Source organism: Pyxicephalus adspersus, chromosome 9, assembly GCF_032062135.1.
Source record: "Pyxicephalus adspersus chromosome 9, UCB_Pads_2.0, whole genome shotgun sequence".
Lineage (NCBI taxonomy): Eukaryota > Metazoa > Chordata > Amphibia > Anura > Pyxicephalidae > Pyxicephalus > Pyxicephalus adspersus.
The window spans coordinates 48,388,465-48,411,240 of record NC_092866.1 but is presented as its reverse complement, the minus strand read 5'-3'; the positions used below and the strand labels follow the sequence as shown (position 1 = coordinate 48,411,240).

Genomic DNA, 22,776 nt, shown 5'->3' with positions numbered 1-22,776 from the left:
CCTAATATAAGACCTACCCCGAAAATAAGACCTAGTAGAAAAAGAAAAAAAAAAATACTCACCGAGCGGGAGACAGCGGGTGTACACAGTCCGGAGCCGCACAAGCCGATGCTTGCCTTGTAGTTCCGGCTCCTGTCACAGGCGGAGTGATATTACATGCACTTCGCCTGTCAGAAGCCAGGAACTCGGCTCGCGTCTTCTGATAAGGTAAGTTTTTTTTTTTATTTTAACCAGCACAATTACGGTATAATAAAAAAAAAATATATATAAAAATGTGAGCAATCATTGCCCCAGCCACATTTTGTGCTGATTTTAGGTTTGTAAGGACAAGCTGGCTGATTTAATACAGTAACAGTGCAAGAAGAGAAATGCTGAATTCAGTAACCAATACCGGTAGCAATGAATCAATGAAGAGTTTAATTTACAATTGGGTCACCATATAAAACTCTCAAATGTACATTGTTCTACATGAATATGGTAAGTGTTTTTTTTCATTAAAAAAAGTATATAAGACCTACCCTGAAAATAAGACCTAGTGTGTTTTTGGAAGCCCAAAAAAATATAAGACAGTGTCTTATTTTCGGGGAAACACGGTATCTAAAACAAAACAGCCAATACAGAAAGCTCTCAACTTATTATAAAGTTACAATGTTGCAAGGTAATCACTGAAGTAGTGGAGATTGGTATGATAAAAAGTTGATTGTCGTAATTTGTGGCGCCAATAATTTAAGCCTTGTAAAATAACTGATACATGCAGTGAACCAAGACCCTTAACCTATTCTACACTATTAAACACAAAGACATATAAAAAAACCAATTCAACCTTGGATATGAAAGTACAACTTCAATAACACACACATATTTCAAATGTTCAGTATCCTTTTTTATCAGAAAACTATTTTCAACATTCCAGAAAATAGAAGACAAAGAACAAACTTCTCAGCTTTTTCTTTTCCGTTGTGTTAAAAATAACATTTTAAATATCATTGTATAAGCCTTTGTTTACCATGTAAAAACCTCACAGCTGCCGTGGCAGACACAGCACCATGCACATGTTTTATAATTATAAATTTGCCATAAAACATACCCAGAGAACATTATCCTAAAGTTCTTCAAGGGAATCAAATTTAAAGTTCAGTTTGACAGTCAGTTACAGGAATCTGATTGGCCAATACGGTAAGATAGTTGATAGCAAAAGGAAGGCTCATGGCCCAGCAGGGTGAGTCTATTCTAGAAGCAAGAAGCTTTAGATAACTTTAGGAAAAGCTACAACCAAAAAAAAAAAAAACACAAAAAAACAAAAAGATAAAATAAAAATAATTAAAACATCCTCAATTTTGAAGTAATAGTTAACCTACAGTACTTTTTATGTGCCTTTTTTTGGCCTTAATCCAATTCCTGGCAACAAAACCCATTTCCTCAGAGCTTAGGTCATCCTAGGCCTGCCCCAGCTAATAACTGGACAGTAAAAGGGAGAACATTGCACTGTTGGCATGCAATTTGTCAACACATAAAACTAACTCATAAGAACAAAAAAGGGTAGGGGATCATAGGCCAACGGCTTCTCACAGAGGTTGTGGCTAGGGTAGGGGATCATAGGCCAACGGCTTCTCACAGAGGTTGTGGCTAGAAGTAGGGGATTTTTGTAGCCAATTTAACAGTTAAAAACATTAGATATTTATTGAAAATCAAAGGTAATTTTTTATGTTTGACAAAAATCTAAAGCAAAAAGTAAATTGTAGTAGAACAAAAGAACAGATTCATTTGCTCCATTTGTGATGAATTATTAGAGAATCCCAACACGTTTCACAGGCAGTGACCCACTTCTTCAGGGGGATATTGGTTAAAAGGGAATCTAATAAACTGGTGATGTAAAATAGGGGGAGGTCATTAGGAATTCAAAAAAGTTATACAAAAGAGCTTATTAAGCTCAGTGTCCTGAAATTCAAGAATATTCTTAACCATCATAGCAATGTAAACTATTTATTTAAGTAACTTGCCAAAAGTTCCAAATATAAGAGATTCACTTTAAAGAAAAATGGTAAATTAGTATATCTTTATTCAAATAATAAAATCCACATTAAAGTTTTTCTTAAAACAACTGTGTGATATAGGAAAAGTTCCTTTACAGTATAATGGACATTACACCTCAAGAATAACTGTCTGTACCATTTTGAATGGCTAACACATGATCTGCCTTTAAAGCCCTTTTCTTACATTTGGCACTCCTTGTCCTATGGCATAGTTTTGTGACACTACTGAATGTGGCAAATGTAAATTTTTCTTAAGGGTCATACTACCAATACTTTCAGTATTTATTCAGGTACCATTGTTTAGTAAATTTTTAAACAAAAGGAAAAAAGTTCAGTAATCCCTTGGGAAGTGTAAGAAGTAAGCCAGAATGATTCTAAACTACATAAATGAAAACCTCAAAAAGTAGGCATACTGGAGTCTGCAGGACTACAAAAGACTCAATATCAGAAATAGACTGATCCTCTTGTTTTATAGCAATGTGCACATCAAATAAAAGGGCCAAGACAGTGCAATTTCAGAGTAATAGCAGAAGACTGCACCTCAAACATCATCTTGCCTAGCAGAAAGCCAGAATCAGACAGGGGAACTAAGGCCAATGGCTTATAAACCAACAGATCAGAAATATATCCAGCTGAGATAAAGAAGAAGGGGAAGTCTGTAGAACCTCTGCAATCAGGGTCAGCAAGAAATTGGATTAAACATGTCCTATGGCTTTGATCGGGTGATGTCCCTTCTGCAGTAGGTATTCTTACCTGTTTCTCACCTCTTTCAGTAGGAAGCCGGGAAACCCAACACATCTTAGCTTCTTCTGCAGCTGCTGAAAGTAATAGAACTATCGTGGCCTGACCAATCAAAATGGCACAAGATAGAAACAAAGAAAAGAAGAATAAAGAAGTTGATGGTATTTGCAATGAAACATGGACAGGTGAGAGCAAATAAAAATAATTGCGATCAGGCAGGTAAGGTTATTTTATTTCAGAAAAGTCTGTCTCTTCTGCAATATAGGACCTGTCTGGTTTTTCAGGTGCTTAATTTAGGCTACAGACTGCTAAGAGATCACTGGTTTCCCAAAGCTAGAGACGAATTGCATTTTTGCTGGCAATCTTTGTTTTTCCACTGGAAATAAAGAACCTAGCAAGAGCCTGACATGTGTTGACTTCTTACTGAACTGTACATCAACCCTCTTGGTACAAGCAATCCCCCACCACATCTTGCTTGAACTGTAGTGGGAGCCTCAGCTGACAAACAAAGGAGTGAGGTGCACTTGCCAGAGCAAGGGAGAACTCAAAGTTATACCCCAAAATATATGATAGGATACTTCTGTCAACAACAGTGTAGCAGAAAAGCAGGAGCACCAGCAGGGAAATGGTTCCTTGGTGCTAAATAGAGCATGGAATGTGCACACATGACAATACACCCAGTGGATGACGTTGGTGCTCACATCATTAACTTCATTGGAAACTGGAAATATTTAAAGGCACCCACTGATTTATTAGCAAACTGAACTTCGTGTTTGTTCCTCACAAAAAAAAGGTAATGCCAACCCTTCTGGACCTGCAAAGTGATTATGTGGCTAAGTTCCTGAAAAGTGTGTTACATGGAACCCAGTGTACTAAGGTTACGTCTAGGCTATCCTCAGAGCAACTGGGGAAGGACTGACAGAGAACAAGGAGCTCACAGATAATCCAGTAACAGGATTCCAGGAGAGACACTCCAGAATACAAAGAAAGACAAAAGCGGAGTCAGAGTCACAGGCAAAAAGTTCAGTCCAGGCAGTATACACTTGCAGGGCCAAAAACTGGCAAGGTCAGCAAAAGTAAATCTTACAAATATACACTCCAGCAGCAGGTCAGCTGAGCTTATTGCTAAAACTAGCAACTGGTGACTGGGAGCAGAAAGGCTATAAAACCAGCAGCGCAGGATTGAGTCAGGAACTAATCTGCTCCTAAAACCCCCTTTAGCTTTGCACAGCCTCAGAATGTGTGCTGGGGATGCTGAGTAAGTATATCTCAGGCTGCACAGCTAAAGGGAAGCAGGAGATTTTCTTATTTCCCTGTTCTCCTTACTACTGCAAGTGACATCACTGGACAGAATGGGCAGAAATCCTTTGGTGGTGCACACCACAAAATTGCCGACCCAATAGTAGTCTCATAACAGTACATAAATTAATAAATTCAATGAGGGTCTCTAAATGCATATGTGCTGACAAGGAGTATTCTGAGAATGTGTTAGATCAGTCTCTTAATGTTCAGGACAAAAGATGACCTAGCTATATTGCTTGTCTGTATTACAAAAAAGTCAGGTCACTAAATTTGGTGTGCTGGGTGGTATAAATCTGTATAATACTGTATAAATCTTTGGCCTTGGTGAACATAAATCTTCTGGCAAGTAGAGGAGCTCCCATATACGTATTTCAGCTGTATATTTACATGTTCACCTGAAGTTCAGCTTTAAGCATTCACTTGGCCCTTAGTGAAGACCCAGTAGGGGGAGGCCAGCTTAACTTAATCAATGTGGGGAGATTTTTTGTGGATGACGTTGTTAAACCGAATCTATTCCCACATTTTTTAGATTATATAAAAAGGTGGCTAACCCTTTTATATCATGGAAAAACAATTTTTTTTAAGTTTTTTTTTACTACTGATTTTTTTTTTTGTTACTGATGTGGCAATAAAGACTGAAGTGGAAACCCGCAGCCTCCTGGGATACATACGTTACATATCCCAGGAGACTGGGGGCTGCTCCTTCTGTGCATGCACGAGATCGAGTATGCATCATAAGGTAATAATAAAAAAAAGTGCTGATCTCACACACGCACAGTAAGATTTGCACTTTTGTTTACATTTTTAGGAAGACCTATCACACGTTCTCATGCCTGCACAGTGCCAGATCAGGTTATGTGAGAAGAACCCAGAAAAAGAAAGAGGATGGCCACATGCATGTTTGATGAAGACTACAAGAGGTCATGCCAATAAAAAAAAATGGGCATGCATCCTCCACATTTATTAATTTTATTTATTTTCAAGAAAGCTAGTCTTTAGCAATGATGTGCAGGCAATGCTGGATCAAGTTCAGGTAGACTGGAAATGGCCAAAAAAAGCTGGGCGAGATCAAAAACACAGAGACAAAAATAGATGAAAATGTGATTTTAATAAAAAAAAGTTTTTTCTATGATACACAATACTTTAGCAAACTAAATGTCATCCAGTTAAACTTTCCATCTACTTTAGTTTAATATTATAGCAAAAGCTTTTAGCTCCCATATAAATGTGGGAGCAATACACCTGCCTGTTTACCAAGGATCTCGTTATATCAGGAACGCTAAGTACTAGAATTTGATTCTTCAATACATAAACTGTTTTTCTGTGTGCATGTGATCAAAGGATAATCAGGGGGTCTTGTGGGATGGAGAATGTTCTCTATGAGTCACCCGGGTCGATTACAGTTAAAGGTTTGTTTCCAACCTGAAAAGACTGACTAAAAACTAATTCCCCCTGTGGGTGTCTTAGCAGGACCTGTGGCAAAACATTTGTGACATACAGATTGGTAAACTAAACCTTTCTAGCAAAGGAATTTTGAATGAAAAGAAAACTGTCACTCTGTGATTCTGAAAAGGCTCAGTGTGCGCAAATGTAAATACAAAAAGGGTTTTTTATGGATCTCTGGGAAATGATGAACCTAATATAAAAATAATGTAACAGTATTACCAAAAAAAGGCACACAGAGCAAAGAAATGTCCTTAAAGCGTACCTAAACTCAAGATTTTCTCTTTACATAAAAGGGTAAACAACCCTTATATGTAAAGGGAAAATGTAAATTATTATTTTTTTTGTTAAGTGCAAAAAAAAAAAAAGGTGCAGCACCTCCCCTTCAGTTTTGATCGCCTCGGCATTTAAGACTGAATGGCAGAGCAGAACCTCCCGGGACACCTACCTAACGCATCCCAGAAGGCTCTGGGTTCTCATTTTTGCACATGCCCTAATCTCGGACATGCGCAGAAGGGACATTTTTTTCTACTAAGGGAAAGAGATGCCAATCTCACTGCACTTGCGTGGGGAGATCAGCTCCCTTTTTTTCCCCTTTACAGGGGACTACGTCACCCGATTTCGCATCTACACAGTGTGAGATCGGGTGACGTGCCAGGAAGACCTAGGAAGAAGATAGAAAAGGAAACTGAAGATGGCGGCGCCCAGGTGCTTCCTCAGCGCCGGGTCAAAGAGGAATTGCAGGACCACGCCGGATCAGGACACGGGATCAGAACGTGGGAAACAACAGCTCCATCAAAGGACCTGCGAGATAAGGTAAGGTAAGGCAAGGTAAGTGTAATTTTTGTTGTTTTCGGTTTAGTTCTCCTTTAAGGTACTAGTTTTCCGAATTGAAAATTAAGTAAAATTAGTGTTCTACATGCCTGAAAAAACAACAAATTCAGTTACTATATGGTGCTCAAGCCTTAAAAAGTATAGAACATTTGCTTTACATTCCCCCAATCTTACTATGTCTCATCCACTCCCCTCCCAGAAACTGAAAATCGCAGTGGGAAGGGCCGGAGTGCTGTCAATCCAAAAAGCAAAAGGCAAGACTGGGTGTAGGAAGATGTCGATTGACAAGCTTGTAATTCAGCAGTGGTAATAATGATACCCACACCCCCTGCAACATTCTTTCATCCCACTCTAGTGCAAGCAACCTACATGAAAGTGGCAATTCTGCTCTGAATTTAGAAGTTGCCTCTCCATCACAGGATGTCTCATTAGATGGAATATATTTGCAGGGTCAATAGGTATTTGTGGGACTTTGCAGGAGGATTAAGAGTAAACTAGGTGTGGATGTACTTAGAATTAAGTTCTGCAGCTCAAAAATGAAAGGTCATAGTTCTACTTTAACATATGCACTTGCTTTGTCTATGCAAAACAAAGCAACTGTTTAACTTTATTACCCCCTCCCCAGCAGCATATTCTTCCCTTTTGCTTCCCTGCCACTCTGTTTCACTACAAGAATTAAAGGAAAGCCCTGCGAAGGCTAAGGGTCATTGGAGTTGTAGCTTACACAGCGCTATGGACTTCCCATGTGATAAAACCTATTGCTCCAGCTCCATTAAATGGAAACAAGTCACATGTTCTTTGCCTAGGGACACTAGGTATATGTCTTGTAACCCAATGCAGTCAGGAGTGATAAGAGAATGAAGGGAAAGATATGGGGCAATAAAGTAAGGATACAGACAAAACAAAAATTTGACTTAAAGTAAATTGAAAAATGCCCCCCAAAAAAATCCACTTACCTTCAATTCCGCAGCGCAGTCGATCAGTTTGGAGCTGTCTTCCATCGGATCCCACTTCGTACCGGCATCTGTTTTTGACCTGGTGTGCCGAGCACTGCCATCTTCGCCTTTTCTTCCGCTTTCTTCTTCCTACTTCACCTGACCCAGGCGCGAGATCGGGTGACATAGGTATCTTTTGAATCGAATAGCACCCACTGGCTAAACTAAAATAACCATTAACATGTGGTCCAGGTTCATGATATTCTTTTCCAGTCAAAAGAATGATGCAACACTTAGGGTTGGGGTTTAAAATTGCATTTTTAAGTGTACTTATAAGTACTTGCTTTAATTCTGTAAGTACAGATGCTGCCTAGTAGCACTTCATTTGTACTGAAATTTCCCAAGGATTTTTTATTCTATAAATATGGATGTCCACAGTAGCACTTTTCTTGTTTTATATGATGGGTGTAATTGTCAGTATCTATGTATGTACGGCTGTACACAGCACTTTATTTGTTCTGTATGATGACTGCATATCAATATCTGTTCTTATTCTGTATGGATGGATACTGCACAGTAGCATGTTCCTTGCCCTGTATTGCCCTGGTTGGAATTCTCACTATCAGTTCTTCTGCTTGTATAAACACTGTAAGTAACACTTTTGTTCTGTATGCTTGGTTCTATTCTCGTTGTATATTATGGCTGCATAAACACTTAATGGGGCCACTTTTCTTTCAAGACATCTCTTTTTTACACGGTGTACATTCAAAGTCTCATTTTCAAGTCATAAATTTAGCATGGGCGGCTTCTTTAAAACCCCATATCTATCATATTTGAAATATTATCACACTAATCCTAGTGATTTAAAATCTGGACTATAAGTGTTAAAAAAACAAATTGAAATAATTTTATGTATTGCTGTAAAAAACAAGCAGTTCCCAGGATTAATTATGTAAGTATACAGGTTCTAGCACAATTTTTGTTTCCAAATAAAGCTAGACACAAAAGGAGAGAAAAATTCCTTTCTTCCACGTAGACACCCACACACAACACCAAAAAAAAATGTCAATTTATAAACTGAGGGATATCTTACTACTGCATCTTCAGCCCACTCAGCAGTGAAAGTTGAAAGTCTGCCCCATCTCCCCAGTGTGTGACGTACATTCTGCACCAGACGCATGGAAAGGTGAGCAGACTTTCAGCTTCAGCTGTCAAGAAACTGAAACATGAAGACCTAACAGAAGCTCAAACCAGGCACTGGGGCTACAGTCAGTCAGCTTTCACAAGCAGTGTGGTGTGTATGGGTTACAAAATGAGCATTAAAGAGTACCTAAAATTCACTTTACATAAAAGGATAGATAACCATTTTATATTAAGTAAAAATTCTGTATGTGTGTGTTGCACTTAAAAGAGTGCAACACTCTTTTAAGTGCAAACCCCACCCCCCCGCCTAGGCGATCGAGAATGAATGGGAGCGCACCTACATCAGGCATCCCACAAGGCTCTTGAGTGCTCCTTCTGTGTATGCCCGAGCATCTCCGGTGTGCACAAAGGAGCTTTTACGTTGAAAAAAAAATTTGCTGATCTCACTTAGGCGCAGTGAGGTCAGCAAGCTTTTTTTCCCAACCTACGTCACCGTTCTCGCACCTGGGTCGGGTGACATAGGAAAAAGAACCCGGAAGAAAAGACAAAGATGGCGGCAGCCGATACGCCGGCTCACGGACAAATGCCGGGATGACGTGGGACCTGATGGAAGAGACTTCCAGATGGATCTGACTGCCCTGTGGGATTTTTTTCTGTTTTCTTTGTTTTCTGTTTTTTGTTTTTTTTTTTTTGTTTAATGTACTTTTGGCTTTAGTTCCTCTTTAAATATACTTAGTTCTACTTAAAGTAAATGTGAAATGAAAAGCTTACCCCCACTTATTCCAGTTCTGTAATTCCTATCTTTTTCTTGCATTTTTGCTTGGTGATCCTGATATTTTTTTTTACTATTCTGTCAGGGTGACAACATAATCTAACCAGTTTCTTAGGCACATTCTACATTGTCACCCAAAGATCCAAGTGGATTAAAATTTTACCAGTACATCCAGATTTATAACTTAGTTACAGCACACAGCTCATGTGGTGGAAAGCATCTAAAGGAGGCTGTAATGATTTAACACTGGTTGGCTAACTCACCGAGGAGCAGCATGCACCTTTATCTATGACATGGAATATAAAGAGCAAGCAGCTGGTGGGAGTTAGGTAGATATGCATGGCACATAGCCAAAGGTTCACAATTTTCTATCTTGTGCCTAAGCAACCCACATACTACTAAGTGTTGCACTTTGATATGTGTAACCCCCTTATCCCCTACTAACTACTAACACAATCAGGTCATGCTCCATTCCCAAGCCTTCTCTCTTCCCCCGATTACTAAGCAAGGGTACTTCCTTCGGATTCCACATCAGTGCCTGCTGGACAGTGGTAAGGGCCTTTCTATAAGGAGAAAAAGATACAGCAGTGCTGACATTGGCATGGGAGGACAATCTATTTGCAGAGCTGGATCAATGGTCCCCTACACCTGGACGTGGCACTGTCAATAAACCCAGATAACAGGTTTAGGCAGGCACACAGTTTTTTCCTTAAAAAGATAAGGAAACATCAAAAAAATGCTGCATGACTTAAAAGGTAGGGAAAGGGTAGTCATGAGTTGATTTTGGATGGAGTTGGGCTTTAAAATGAGCAAATATTGGTAGCACAGGTTACAGGGCAGGTAAGTATTAACTCCTTTCAATACATTGGAACCAAACTCAAAATGTAAAGATTTTATATAAATAGGGAACTTTTCTATGTGTCTATGAAATAACCTAAATAAATAGCATTACACTTCATGGTATGCAACTGTGTTAAGGCAGTGGCGTGCCTACAGCCTCATATATAAGTATGTCTGCATTGTGAAATTCAAGGCACTTTCTGCCTCCAACTGTTGAATTTAGGATTAGGCACAATTATTCCACTTCGTGCCTTTTCCCCTTCCCCACCCCAGCAAATACCGTTCTTTACCATTGACCACCAACACTGACCATTTTTACCTTTTGATTATCAACAGACACTGGGATGATTTTTCTGCACATTTACATGCAGATCAAGCTGTTCAGCAAAGTGACAATAGATAACACTAACAGAGAGGTGCTTGCAATTGTCAATTTTTTCAAATGTTTTTAGTTTTTTTTCCCCCAAAACAGAAAAAGCTTTGCTGAAATCCTGAACATGTTTTCTTGAGTTTTGGCTTTCAAATTGTTTGTTGTTCATTTCAAATGAACTTGTGACCAGACCGTGGACACTCCATTTTTCTCATATTGATAAAGTAGAATTAAACCAAGAGATATGGATTTTGGGTCCCCATAGGTTTTTAGCCATAATTTGCAAGCAAAGTGACAGCCCAGCAAAGTGACCCAATTCAGTGCTGCAATGTGAACGTATGGGCAAATGGAAGCAATCCCACTCAGCTCCCAGTGGCTGGCTACTGGTGACAGGCAGGGTCTGATTCTTAGGCTACGTACACAAGTTAGATTTTTGTTGCTGGAAAGGATCTTTCACAACCCTTTCTAACAACAAAAGACTGAAAGATGCATGATTGACCACTGTACATACAGCACCATTCTGCTCTATCGAGAGGAGAGGGGGAGAACAAGCGACACACTACTGCACTCTCTCCTCTTCATGTGTATTAGAATCGTTTCTCATTCGTTGATCCGCCAGGACGGATCCATGAACGACGTCGGACGAGCGCTGTACACAGGTCAGATTTTTGTGGGATACTAGCCCTGAAACAATATTCAGTCAAGAATCATGTGACGTGTGTATGTAGCCTTGGTTCATGTGATAGGCAGCATTTGATTTTCACTTTTCTGTTCTGCTGGTGGTTGGGTCCGCAATGACCACATCACCTTTAGTAGCATGGTTATTATTTACTGACTGCGGACGATATTGATTACTTGGGATCACAGGTATTGGACAATAAACTTTTTCCTTTTTTTATAGTATGGCCCCTTTCAATCTGTAGTTGCATCATTGCTCCTATATTCTTCTGCATGGTAGCATTGCCCCCAGAATGTGCAATAGCACTCTGAGCCATTCAGGGCATAGTACCAGTTAAGAGACAGACAGGAGGTTCAAGATATTGCTGTGCTGTCTTATCAGGCAGAGGGTTCACAGGAACACCCACACACATTACATATATATATGTAATTAGCATCAGGATAGGGGTTATTAGGCTGTACTAGCAGTGGATATATTTGTATTTACATTCCTTTTTTTAGTTTTTGCTGTGTTCAGGCTGTTCTCTCACAAATGACCCTAAAGAAGCTTTAATAATTACCAGTAAGCCTGGCAGTGAGAATGTCCCTGTGGGACTAATCTAAGTGTAATGGTGTATTAAATACATTCTTAATTGTGAGCAGGATCCCAGTGGTGTAGTTCATTGACCTTTATACAAATGTGTAAATTTCCATTTAGTTTAGTGCTTCCATGTAAACATTTGCAGGGCTTCGATGTTTTGTGCTTTTAGGGTAATTGTTTCATGTGAAATTGGAGGCTGCAACTTCAACTGCATATCATTTAAATGGTAAAGTTAATATTACAGAGTATATTACAAAAGGTTTTATTTCAAAACTTGATTGACTATTCATTAGTTTGGTCATATCACTTGAGTTAAATGGTAAAGCCTGGGGCATATATACTACTAAAATCTGGAGGATGCCCAACTCCTTGTAAATTTCCAGCTCTGAAAGCAATGAGTGCCCACCTCTTCCACTGCTCGAGCAGCAAAGTCTGTTTCTTTGCATAGGCCTTCAGCAACAAGCATGCTTCTAGATGTTGGAGGCAAGCACCCACCGGTTTCATGTTGTAGTTACTATGCTAGCCACTAGGTTACCAAACTGGTGGAAGAACCAACAGAGTACACCAGGAGACCTATTGTTGGATCTGGGGACCTGACATCCCCAGAAGTGTTGCATGTTGGAGATTCCGATGTGGGCTGTGGCACAACTATTCATGTTTTGTTTTTTAAAAAAGTGCTTATTTTAATTCTTATTTTTTAACAGAGAGAGAGTTACTTTAAAAGTGTTAACCAGGATGAATTAAAAGCTTCAAAGGGGATCAGTCTCCCAGAGGACGAGATGGACCATGCTGTATTGCTAAGGCACACAGCAGCCTCTACATCACCTAAAAATGGGTTCGAAAAAGTGAGTCTCTTTTCAGGAAATGCTTTGACTCTTGAACAGAAAATGTTCAGGATATTGCTCAGATAGTCCAGATCAAACATTTTAGACCGAATACACATTAACTATTCTACCTAAACACTCAGAACTGGGATAAAGTAAAGCCGCTAGCTAAAATCAAATACATTGCTAAAAATGTCTGCAAAATAATTCTCAACTATTTATTTGTTAGAACTCATGATCCTTTCATGGAGGTTTCTTTTACAAGTAACAATGCAGCTATGCCAATTTGAAAGGCATATTACATAGTTGTCACCATCAGGAAAACTGCTCTGAGCAATGTAGCACAGCCAATGCAAAGCAAGTTCTTTCGGAAAGGAGGAGAACATGGGCACTTAGATGCAAAAGAGGATGAGAAAAAGAAAAAAATGTTATTTAGTAGAAACTGTCCAATACACTGTGTAACTAAATGTCATCCAGTCCATTCTAAAGATACCCCTTTCCACCTCCCATTACCATTTCGCACTCAACCGCCTAATTGGTGTACCAGTGAATCCTTCCAGGAATCAGTAGCAATTAAACTGATAAAACTTTATCGACAGTCCACAACGTCTGTAATGCGACTTAAGCTTTGCATTCCAGCCTGGAATGGCCTTTTAACTGCATCAGCGTAAGTCACAATACAAACGTTTTGGACTGTCAAGGAAGTTAAATCGGAAGGAAATTCTTATGTGCCGGCTTCTTTGTTTAATAAATGTCATCCACTTAGGGTTTAGATCTTCTTTAATGTACGATACAGTTTAGGCTTATGGAGATATAGAGCACGAAAACAAGTATAACAATATAATTGCATTAGTGCAACACACCTGATCCCCTCTTGAAGCAAAAACAGAGGACTTTGATGGAATATTTAACGGGAGGTAGTCTGAATGATATTGTAAAAGTGTAACTTGCCATATAAAAACATTCCATAATATTTTTTTTCTTTTTACTGCCCTCATCTATCCCCTATGATCTCTAAATAAGGATTCCTCCTTTTTTGGAGGAGTACATCTTTATGGCACCTGCTTGGGGTATTTATCCAGCTTTAGGATTGCAGATACATCATCATGTTTAAACAGTAAGAAGATGGATTGTTTAGAGTGCATAAGTAAAATGATTTTGCCGTCACTACTAATTAATGTGACATTCACCTAATTTGGGACAGCAAAGAGATACAGCCACCTAGAAAAACTCGTAGAAGTGTCCGGAGACCAAAGTGCTACCTAAGGTCAAAATCTCCCCCTGCTTCGTATCTATACTTATTGCAGATCTATCCATCTATCTATCTGCCACCACTCCCTATATCTCTGTCTATCCATCATTATATGGTTTCCTGATGATTATGAGATTACACTGTATGAGCAAAAATCAGTAGAAAGACTGACAGAAGGAGAAACTTCAACTTCATTCATGTTTAAAGAAGCTAAATAAGTGTTTTGACGTAAATTACATTTTTGGCCCTCGTTTATCCATATGTTATGATTGCAAAGACTGGACAGATTTGTTGCATTATATCAATTTGTGTAATTAAAACAAATGGAGCGGGAAATACAGATGTTTGCCCGATCAACACATAAGTGAAAGCCATATGTTAACAGAACTGTCTATATACATTTTGCCTGAGCATAAACATATCATAATGTTGCCATTGGAATTTTACAATAAAGACATAAAGGGACAATGATTTATTAAAGCTGAAGGCAAGCCACAAATAAGACAAACATGAATGGGCCATATATAAAATAACACAATGAGTTTATGCTGGATCCACCCCAGTCTTTAACTGGATCGTACAATGATTATCTCTTCTCCAGTTCTGCTCACTCTTCCTATTATGATGTTTGTCAGCTCATGCAGATACCAAATTATATTCAGGTACTTTAATTGCTTGTATTAAAAAATACATTCAATGATGTAATAATGATATATAGAGCTGTCCCTGTTCTACCAATCCCCCTCCCCCTTCCTGTATTGCTCACAAACACCTCTTCTTTTTTCCAAGCACTGGAGGTTATTTTTTGACTAGTCTACTTCAAATTCTACAATACATAGTTTCAGCAGAGTAACCTAAAGCAGCCTTTCTCAACATTTTTAGCATAGAGGAAGCTTTGAAATAACGTTTAGGTCTTTAAGGAGCCCCTGCTATAATGGGATACAATACTCAGAGAACAGAGAAAGCTGGGTTTTTTAGGCAGCGGGATAAAATAATTTTAAAGTGATTGGTACAAAGATCAGTGAAAAGTACAAGCAATAGCTGATAATGGACATTCCTATTTAGCGGTCCATGGTATAGAGGACCAATCGACTATACATATAAATCGCTAATATTTCAAAAATGGTGGTCAGATTAACCCAGATGTCCTGTTTCGCCAAAAGCCTTCCTCAGGGGCTTTGTTGAGCAGGTTACCAAACTAAATAATAAGACAAACTGATATACATGACAAGAGTTGGATGGTATAATTGTGGTATATTAAATATAAATGCTTGATAAAGGTATTAATCATGTGTTAAGGTTGTATTGATAGGATAAAAGTTACAAATAACACTTAAAATATAAATCAGATGTTTTGCAGTTGTATATAATTTAGAAGACATTTGTTTCATTTCATTCATGTAGATAATAAGAGACTGGTTGTTTGTGGTGTGATTTCATCTTTAGTTAAAAAATATTTACTAGTTGAAGAAAATAGATGGCACAGGGAAACACGGACAGCAAATCCAACACTGTCAAAAGTTCTAATACTTCCTTACTTTACTTAAAATGAATTTTGTAAATGTCACCTTTGAGGAAGTCCCTTATAACTTCATGCCCTGACAAGAAAGGAGAAGAGACCTCCCTAACGGGGACAATCAATAATATTGTTGGGAAGTAGGTGTTGGGTGGTGGATCTTTTAAAGCAGTGGATGTTCTCAAACCTTTAGGCAGCTCTCCAAGGAGTGTAGAGTGCAAACTATGTGTTCAAGGAGAAAAGCTCTAAAAGATTAATAATTAAAGCATATATACAGAATACCCTGTCAGGATCCCTTCACTACACATTTTATTTAACAATACTAGAACCTTAGAAACCCTAAAGCACTAATGTGATTTATGATATAGGAGTGTGAAAAATGGACTTTAAATATGCTGCATTTGGTGATTTCCTCCATGTACAACCAGCCTAAAAAATACCTAAGAGATCTGGCTCAGGTGAAGGAGTCTTCAAACATGAAGAGCTTTTCACCAATCTTAAGATTGTCGTTGAAAGCTAGACTATGCATAAAACAAGGTAACAGTAGATTTATTATAATTAATCAAATATAAATAAAAAAATGAATATATAATGTGCAGCCATTATATCATGTTCATCAAAAAAAAATTTCCAAATATCATATCCTTTACATTAAAAGTGTATATGTCTTGTTTCATTTATAGCAATCAGCTTCTGCATTGGTTGGTGCAAAGGGCTGTGGCAAAAAATTGGTTATTGTCTAACAGAAAACAGACAGCTGAGACACACAATTACACCTATGTCCATGTCCAGCTTTCCCTCTCCAGACTCCCTATGTCTAGCACTCCACCTTCAGTCTACCCATGCTGCCTAGCTGCCCTTCAGTCCCACCAAACCAAGTTTTACTCTTTTTATTTTACCATTTCCAAATTTTTCCAAAATAAAACGTTTTTTCTAAAGTAAGGCTACGTACACACATCAGATGACTGTCGGACGAGAATCTGCTGTGTGTACAGTGCCTGTCCGCCGTCATTCATGGATCTGTCCTGGCAGATCCACGAACGATCGTAATGTAGGTGAAGGAGAGAGAGCGCAGCGAGGTGCTGCTCCCTCATTCACCCCCTTCCCTTTCCATAGAGCAGTGCATGTTCAATCTTTTGTCATTGGAAAGGATTGTGAAAGATCCAACAACAATTATTGAGCGTGTGTACGTAGCCTTAAACATTGGTCTGCTAATATGGTACATGTAACATAGGTTTTTACCTTTGGTGGTTTGGAAAGAGTGGGAATATCTGCTTGTGAGGTCAATTAAGCAATTTACTTAATCCAATATTACCATACAACAACCTGAAAAACCATATTAATGGAAATGACTGACCTGTCCTTCCTTTGGGGACAAGCAGTTGATGACTTCATTAACCATTACTGGTAAATGCAAGGCCTTTTCACTCTCTGCTTCTGAGCTTTCATGTGTGTGCTGAAACCGTCTTGATGGCAAGCAATACTTGTAAAGTCTGCTATATTTCCTGCAAATTCCTAGGCTTAGCTTGAAGACCATGGTTGTGTTGGCAGCTACAGGGGAGAAAAGAAATGGGAAAATTGATTTAAAATTTTTGCCATTATAAACTTTTTAGTCTCTGGTTTCCTAATAATGAAAAATAACACAGAGCTAACCGAATTGACAAATATACTTACATATGTGAAAAACAGTAGCATCAGGCATACCATGGACAGCCTTTCAAAATGAAAAAAGGACATTTTGGTCCCCATAATTCCTCAGCTAAAATGTGTGTAATTACCTACAGCACCATTAGGTACCCCCTGATTTGCTGGGCAATACAAAGCGCTGACACATTTAGGTAGCCCCAATACTTGGATAGGATGTCATTGTTGACTGATAGGAATAAAAGTATTAAGGTTTTGCTTTTAACAGTCTGTATCTACACACGTTGGGCTTGAGTTGATAACATTAGTTTAAGATCCTTCTGAGACCAATTAGAATTAATTGACAGGTGCATATAGCCTACCATTTTTTTCTGACCTGGATTTGATTTGCTTCAAATAGGGTATGTATTGTTACGAAATTGTAAGAATATGCAAAACCCATCTGACAATATAATACATTTTTTTACATTTAGATGGGGTTTGGTTGACCATGTTGATGCATAGGTTTGTTGATAAACAGTCCTCAGCAATAGTACTAGGACTATCAATGAGGTTAGCATTGTTTGGCACAAGAACATGTAAATGATAGGTATTCCGGGTAGCCCATTACTCCCCAGGAGGCATTTCACGATTTGTGTAAAAATATTAGCAAAACAAAAACCTAGTTGGTTGGAATACTTGTAGGATCTTTTCATTGAAAAGATTTCTATATTTCCTAAACTCCAAAATTCAAAAGATGGCAGCTTTGCCAGTTAGCGATTTGTTCTCTCGCCATTTTACAAATACTGCCAATGGCAAAGTCATTCATCTTCATCTGTTTTCCCCTCTAAAGTGACCAAACCTTACATGAAATAACACTGTCTCTCATGGATCTTATGTTCATAGAGAGTTATGTGTAAAGGGTTACACCTAGCTAAGAGGTTTAAAGATAACAATAAAAATCGTCGTCATGTTGTTTTTATGGGATATTTGATACAGAATAAGGCAAAGAACAATTAGGGCAAACCAGTAAACTTGTAAAAGTAGGTGGTATATACTAACCTTTCCATCTGCCAGTGTCATTGAACTCCATTCCAATACTAAAAAAGTATTCAGCTGCAATGGAAGCGAGTCTCCTGGAAATGGTATTTACCTGGTCCCCTAGTTTCTCTGCCTATTACAAAATAAATGGTGACATGCCAGAGGAACCAATGAGAGTTTCATGGGTCCCAGGAAATGAACACTACTGGGAATGTGAAATTCATTGAGCAGTGTTCTCCCCAGCCTCTTTTAGCCGGGTGTACCACCTGGCACATTTCAGTAACCACCCGGCTGTTTTTGGGTGATTACTAAACAGTTGGGTCACAATACAGGGGCTGCCACCCACCTAAAACTTCTTCCCACCCTGCTTAAAAAAAAATTCTGGGTTGAGCACTGTTGAGGACTGTAGAAGAATATTTTTAGAATTGGAAAAAGAGTTTGTTGGCACGGTTAGGAGGTGTACAAGTACGGTCTTCATTTATGACATGGCATTAAGCTTTGAAACCTTTGGAATTACCTCGATTTCTAGTAGTATTTTCAAGCCATAATAATAATAAACACATTTCACCCATGGTCATCTGTATAAGTCTCCACTTTTAAACTGTTCTCTAATGGCACAAATATTTCACCTAAGAATTGCTTCAATAAATAAAACTACAATTAATCTGATTAAAGGGTATCTGACATGGGAGAATAACAGAGGCCTCCATTGCTGACCTATTAGGAAAAAATCACCAAAAGTGGAGGTGTAGCTAACAATCAGCACTCATTTCTTGGAACAACTAAAGTAGAAATAAACTTAAAACACAAAAAGTCACCAGGAGGTAGAGGTTTTTATGTTGCTCCTGGTGGCTTTTTATTTTCTGGATACATTGTACAGCACATGTACCATGCAGTGTACAGCCTGTCCCCTGGCACTGCTAGGAATAATCCTAAATGGCAAGGACAATGTAACTCCTGTGCATGCATAAGTGTTTTATCATCGGAGACTGCACAACGGCCGAAGTGGATTAGGCTGGACCCAGAAAAGTTGGCAGTGAAGATGATGGCTTTGGGGATGGAATGATGATTGGATTGTGAACCTTTCCTCGATGCACGATGCTATGAAAAAAGAAGGTGTGTACCATAATCAGCAGGTATGTTGTGCAAACTTGCAGATTAAAGCTCGCCCAAAACAATCGGATTAATTCTGCTTTAGCACACTTTCAAACCCCAACATTAAAAATGTTCCTCTCCAACACAGTTCATACCGTTTTTCTCAATTGTCCTGATAACTTGCTAATAATTACCTGGAAGTACATTGACAACATTCAGCCACTGCATGTAATAAAGCAGCAGAGTTGTCAGCCTGCCACTCACACATAGCAGGATAAACTACATGCAGTCATGGTTGTGTGGGACTTATCTAGCAAAATAGAATGAGAAATCCAGCTACTGGAGGGACAGGAAGTAAAGTGAGTTCTACTCTGCAAGCAACTTCTGGAACAAAATCTCTTGCAACAAGAAGGGTGATCCGCTGCAAGGAAAAAAAACTAATTTTGACAGCTTTAAAGTGCAATCAGAACCTTTTGGCTCAAAAGGCACCAAAGTGAGAAGTTCAGCTTGAAAGTCAAACAGCAGGCATTTTCAGAAGGAGGTCAGCAATTGCATGTGTAGATAGATTACAAAGTTTTGTTTAAGGTGGAACCTAAGTACTGCTTCAAAAATTTGGAAACAGGCAGGGCTTTAATACAGAAAGGGACAAGCAATGTCCCTTCTGTATTTGGCATTCTTACCAACCCGACTGTCATCCTCTTTAGTCGAAAATTCTGTTTTCTCCTGTGACTACCGAGACAGAATTAATTCTTGCGCATCTGCAAAGAAGTTATGTCATCCCAGCCCAACCAATCAAGATGGCTGAAGATTGAAATAAGGAAAGAAAGATGGTAGAAGACATCTGCGCCCATCATGTAACAGGGACAGGTGAGTGCAATAAAAAATTGTGATCAGGCAGGTAAGGTTATGGTATTGCAGAGGGGACATCCCTTGTCCCTTCTGCAATAAACTACCTGTCTGTTCACAATTTTTTAAATTTTTGGGTTTAGTTCGGCTTTAATGACACAAAGGCAAATGACAATCATGTTCTGTAATTCTTATCAACAATTTAGCACCACAGCCCAGGCAGAATAGTGACAGCGGATTTCTGAAGGGTAGCTGTAACACATCAGCACCTTTTGTACCATCGTCAAAAAATGAAAATGAGGATCACCTCAGCAAACTCCATTAGCTAATGAACAGGTTAAAAAAAAGCCACATAAAAATAAGCTAATAAATTAAATTACCAAAGAAAGTTAACAGCAGAAATTCAATTATACATTTACAATTAGGATTTAACAGTAGACAGTGAGTCATCTTTCCCTTTCATTCGAGAATATGTAGCTAGGGGATATGCATATTTTTATTTTAAAGCAACATAAGACGCCCGCAATAAAAGATAATTACCATTAACCCTCAGAGGTTAGGCAATTATTTTCTTCTTATGTAATATAGACTTTTAGTTCTTTTCTTGTCTTGGTTCAGAGCTGAGAGCATGTCATGTAAGACCCATCTAATTTCTACATTCGCAGCATCACTAGATATTTGCACTTCAAGAGTCTATTTACATCTTCCTAGTACCACAGATCCAATGATAAAACTTCTCTCAATACAAAGCTGTGTGCATTCCAACAAGCTATGCATGACCTTTAAAAATGAATTAAAGGATATGCACAGCTAGGATACAAGTTCTTATGTGAAACAGCGTTTTGTTGAATTTACAGAAAACATGAGAAAAATTTCCCTACAGAACTTTATTAAAAGAAAATGTGCATATGCCATGTGTTATTGGTAGACATTTAATCTGTCACTAAGCATTACAGTGTATCTAAATTAAAAAAAAGATTTGATCTTATAAGGAATATCTTGAAATATTAATTGTGTGTAAGCAGTACCCTAACAATGTACCTTTTGCATTTAATTCTTGAGAAATAGCCTACTTCTAGAGTACGTCTTCCTCAGCTTCCTTTAGCTTCAAAACTCTATTTCTGCAGTGTGAGATTATCTATTGTACTACTGTCTCTGACATGGAGAGATATTTGGTAATGTCATTGCTATGCTGCTGTTTTCCTTGCTGGAGAAAATGCCTTACCTGAGGACCTGAAGTGCAAGGATCACCCTGTTTCTGCTTTATCATTCTGTGAATCAAGGTTTTCCCCAATATACCTGCTGCTTGTTGAATATTACACCATTAGTGATTAGATCTTCACCAAGATAGCTGTCGGGATTCTCGGACACACCATCAAACAAGTCATGGTATGTCAAAAAGGGGAGTAAAATAGCTGCAGGGAGGCTATTGGAACTACTTGCTATTATTTTTTTCACAGCTATATATATTTTTTTTCAATACTCTAGAAATTATTTATAAAGTACTGCATCGGGTAAGTGTAATACACTAATTACAATATTCCCATACTGTGTTTTCCAGAATACAGCTTTCCTGAAAACTGTGGCTGAGGCATACCGAACCATCAGCTAAATGCATGTCTATACAGGCGCCATTTCCACTTCATGCTATCTTCTGAATGGTTTGTACAAACAGTAGATCCCGACTTCTTATTTTATGAAAAGAAATAGGACTGGAAGTGGAAAGTTCATGTAGAGGAAGCAATGAGCTCCTTTTATTAGAGCTGGGTTCTCTTAAAGGGACAGCTCAATATTAAAATTTACCTTCTCCGATACATATTACACCAAGCTCTTCTTTAATATTTCACCATCATCTGACAGCAGATAGAAAGGTTGCCATCACATTAGAAATTCTGTTCTAACAGAACCAAACAATCATCATGTTTGGGCTAGTTTTGGTTGGCTTACTTTTTGGTAAACAGCAGGCAGTACAGAAGGCAGAGGGGTGGCAGTGAGCCCCTTTTTATTGAACATAGCAACTGCCTGCTGTGTTATAAAAAGTCAACGAAAGTTAGATGGGTGACATAAAACCTTGATATGTGATACCATGGGGCATTTTAATAGGTCTTGGGGAGCCCATTGTTGTTTTGGCACAGTATGAGGAAGGTGGTTTTATGTTATGTACATATATATACACTGGGTATAGAAAAGTATCCTGTTCTTCAAATGCTTACATTTTTGGCTTTGCCACAACAGAGAAAGCCATGATGATGTGCCAAGCATCCCGAAAACCAATGCTGACAGCTCAAGCCAATGATTAGGCAGGTAAGAACGCTTTCTGCAGAAGGGCGATCTCCTGTCACTTTCTGCAATAAAGCCCAGCCCAGCCCAAGCCCAAGTTTTTATTGTGGAACTTTAGTTCTGCTTTAAGAAACAGGCCTTGTTACTTGTTATTCTGTTATTAACAAAGGGCAGTATAAAGTGCCCGACCCTTACATTAATGGTGTAGATAGTTTTATGTGACAGTGATAGGTGAGATTTCAATACAAATTAAAATGACTACATATCTGGTTTTTAGGAATTATCAGCTTTCAAGTTATCTTTCAACTGAATAGGACAGCCAATAGATTTTCTGCTGCTGCTATGATTCACTATCCGACAGAAAAAGCAAAGTCACACCTTTTAATTATATATAAAACATATGATCAAACATGAATAATTCACGTTCTTTGGCAGACCAGAATGCATGATTCATAAGTCATTAGTTTATATTGCTACTGTTTATTAGATATAATATAGGTATCAGATGCAAGTGTAGAAAGAAATTAAATTTGCTTCCGCAAATAGGAGTACAGAAGCTTAGAGGCTGCCTGGCAAAATAACAACACCCAGACCCATTGACATGAAACTCAGCTTATTTGAAAAATTC

General features: G+C 38.5%; 1 protein-coding gene across 3 annotated transcripts in view; it reads right to left on the bottom strand.

The window, feature by feature from the left end:
* Positions 1–22,776, bottom strand: part of METTL15 (methyltransferase 15, mitochondrial 12S rRNA N4-cytidine) — a 134,886-nt gene that overhangs the window by 97,533 nt on the left and 14,577 nt on the right. For 2 of the 3 annotated variants that reach the window (XM_072421845.1, XM_072421844.1), the window contains one exon: positions 16,621–16,814. In XM_072421845.1, coding sequence (XP_072277946.1) covers positions 16,621–16,800 — 180 coding nt within the window. In that variant the 5' untranslated portion in view covers positions 16,801–16,814. Of the gene's footprint in view, positions 1–2,786; positions 2,877–16,620; positions 16,815–22,776 lie in introns of those variants that run through there. The other variant, XM_072421846.1, reaches the window with a different exon arrangement.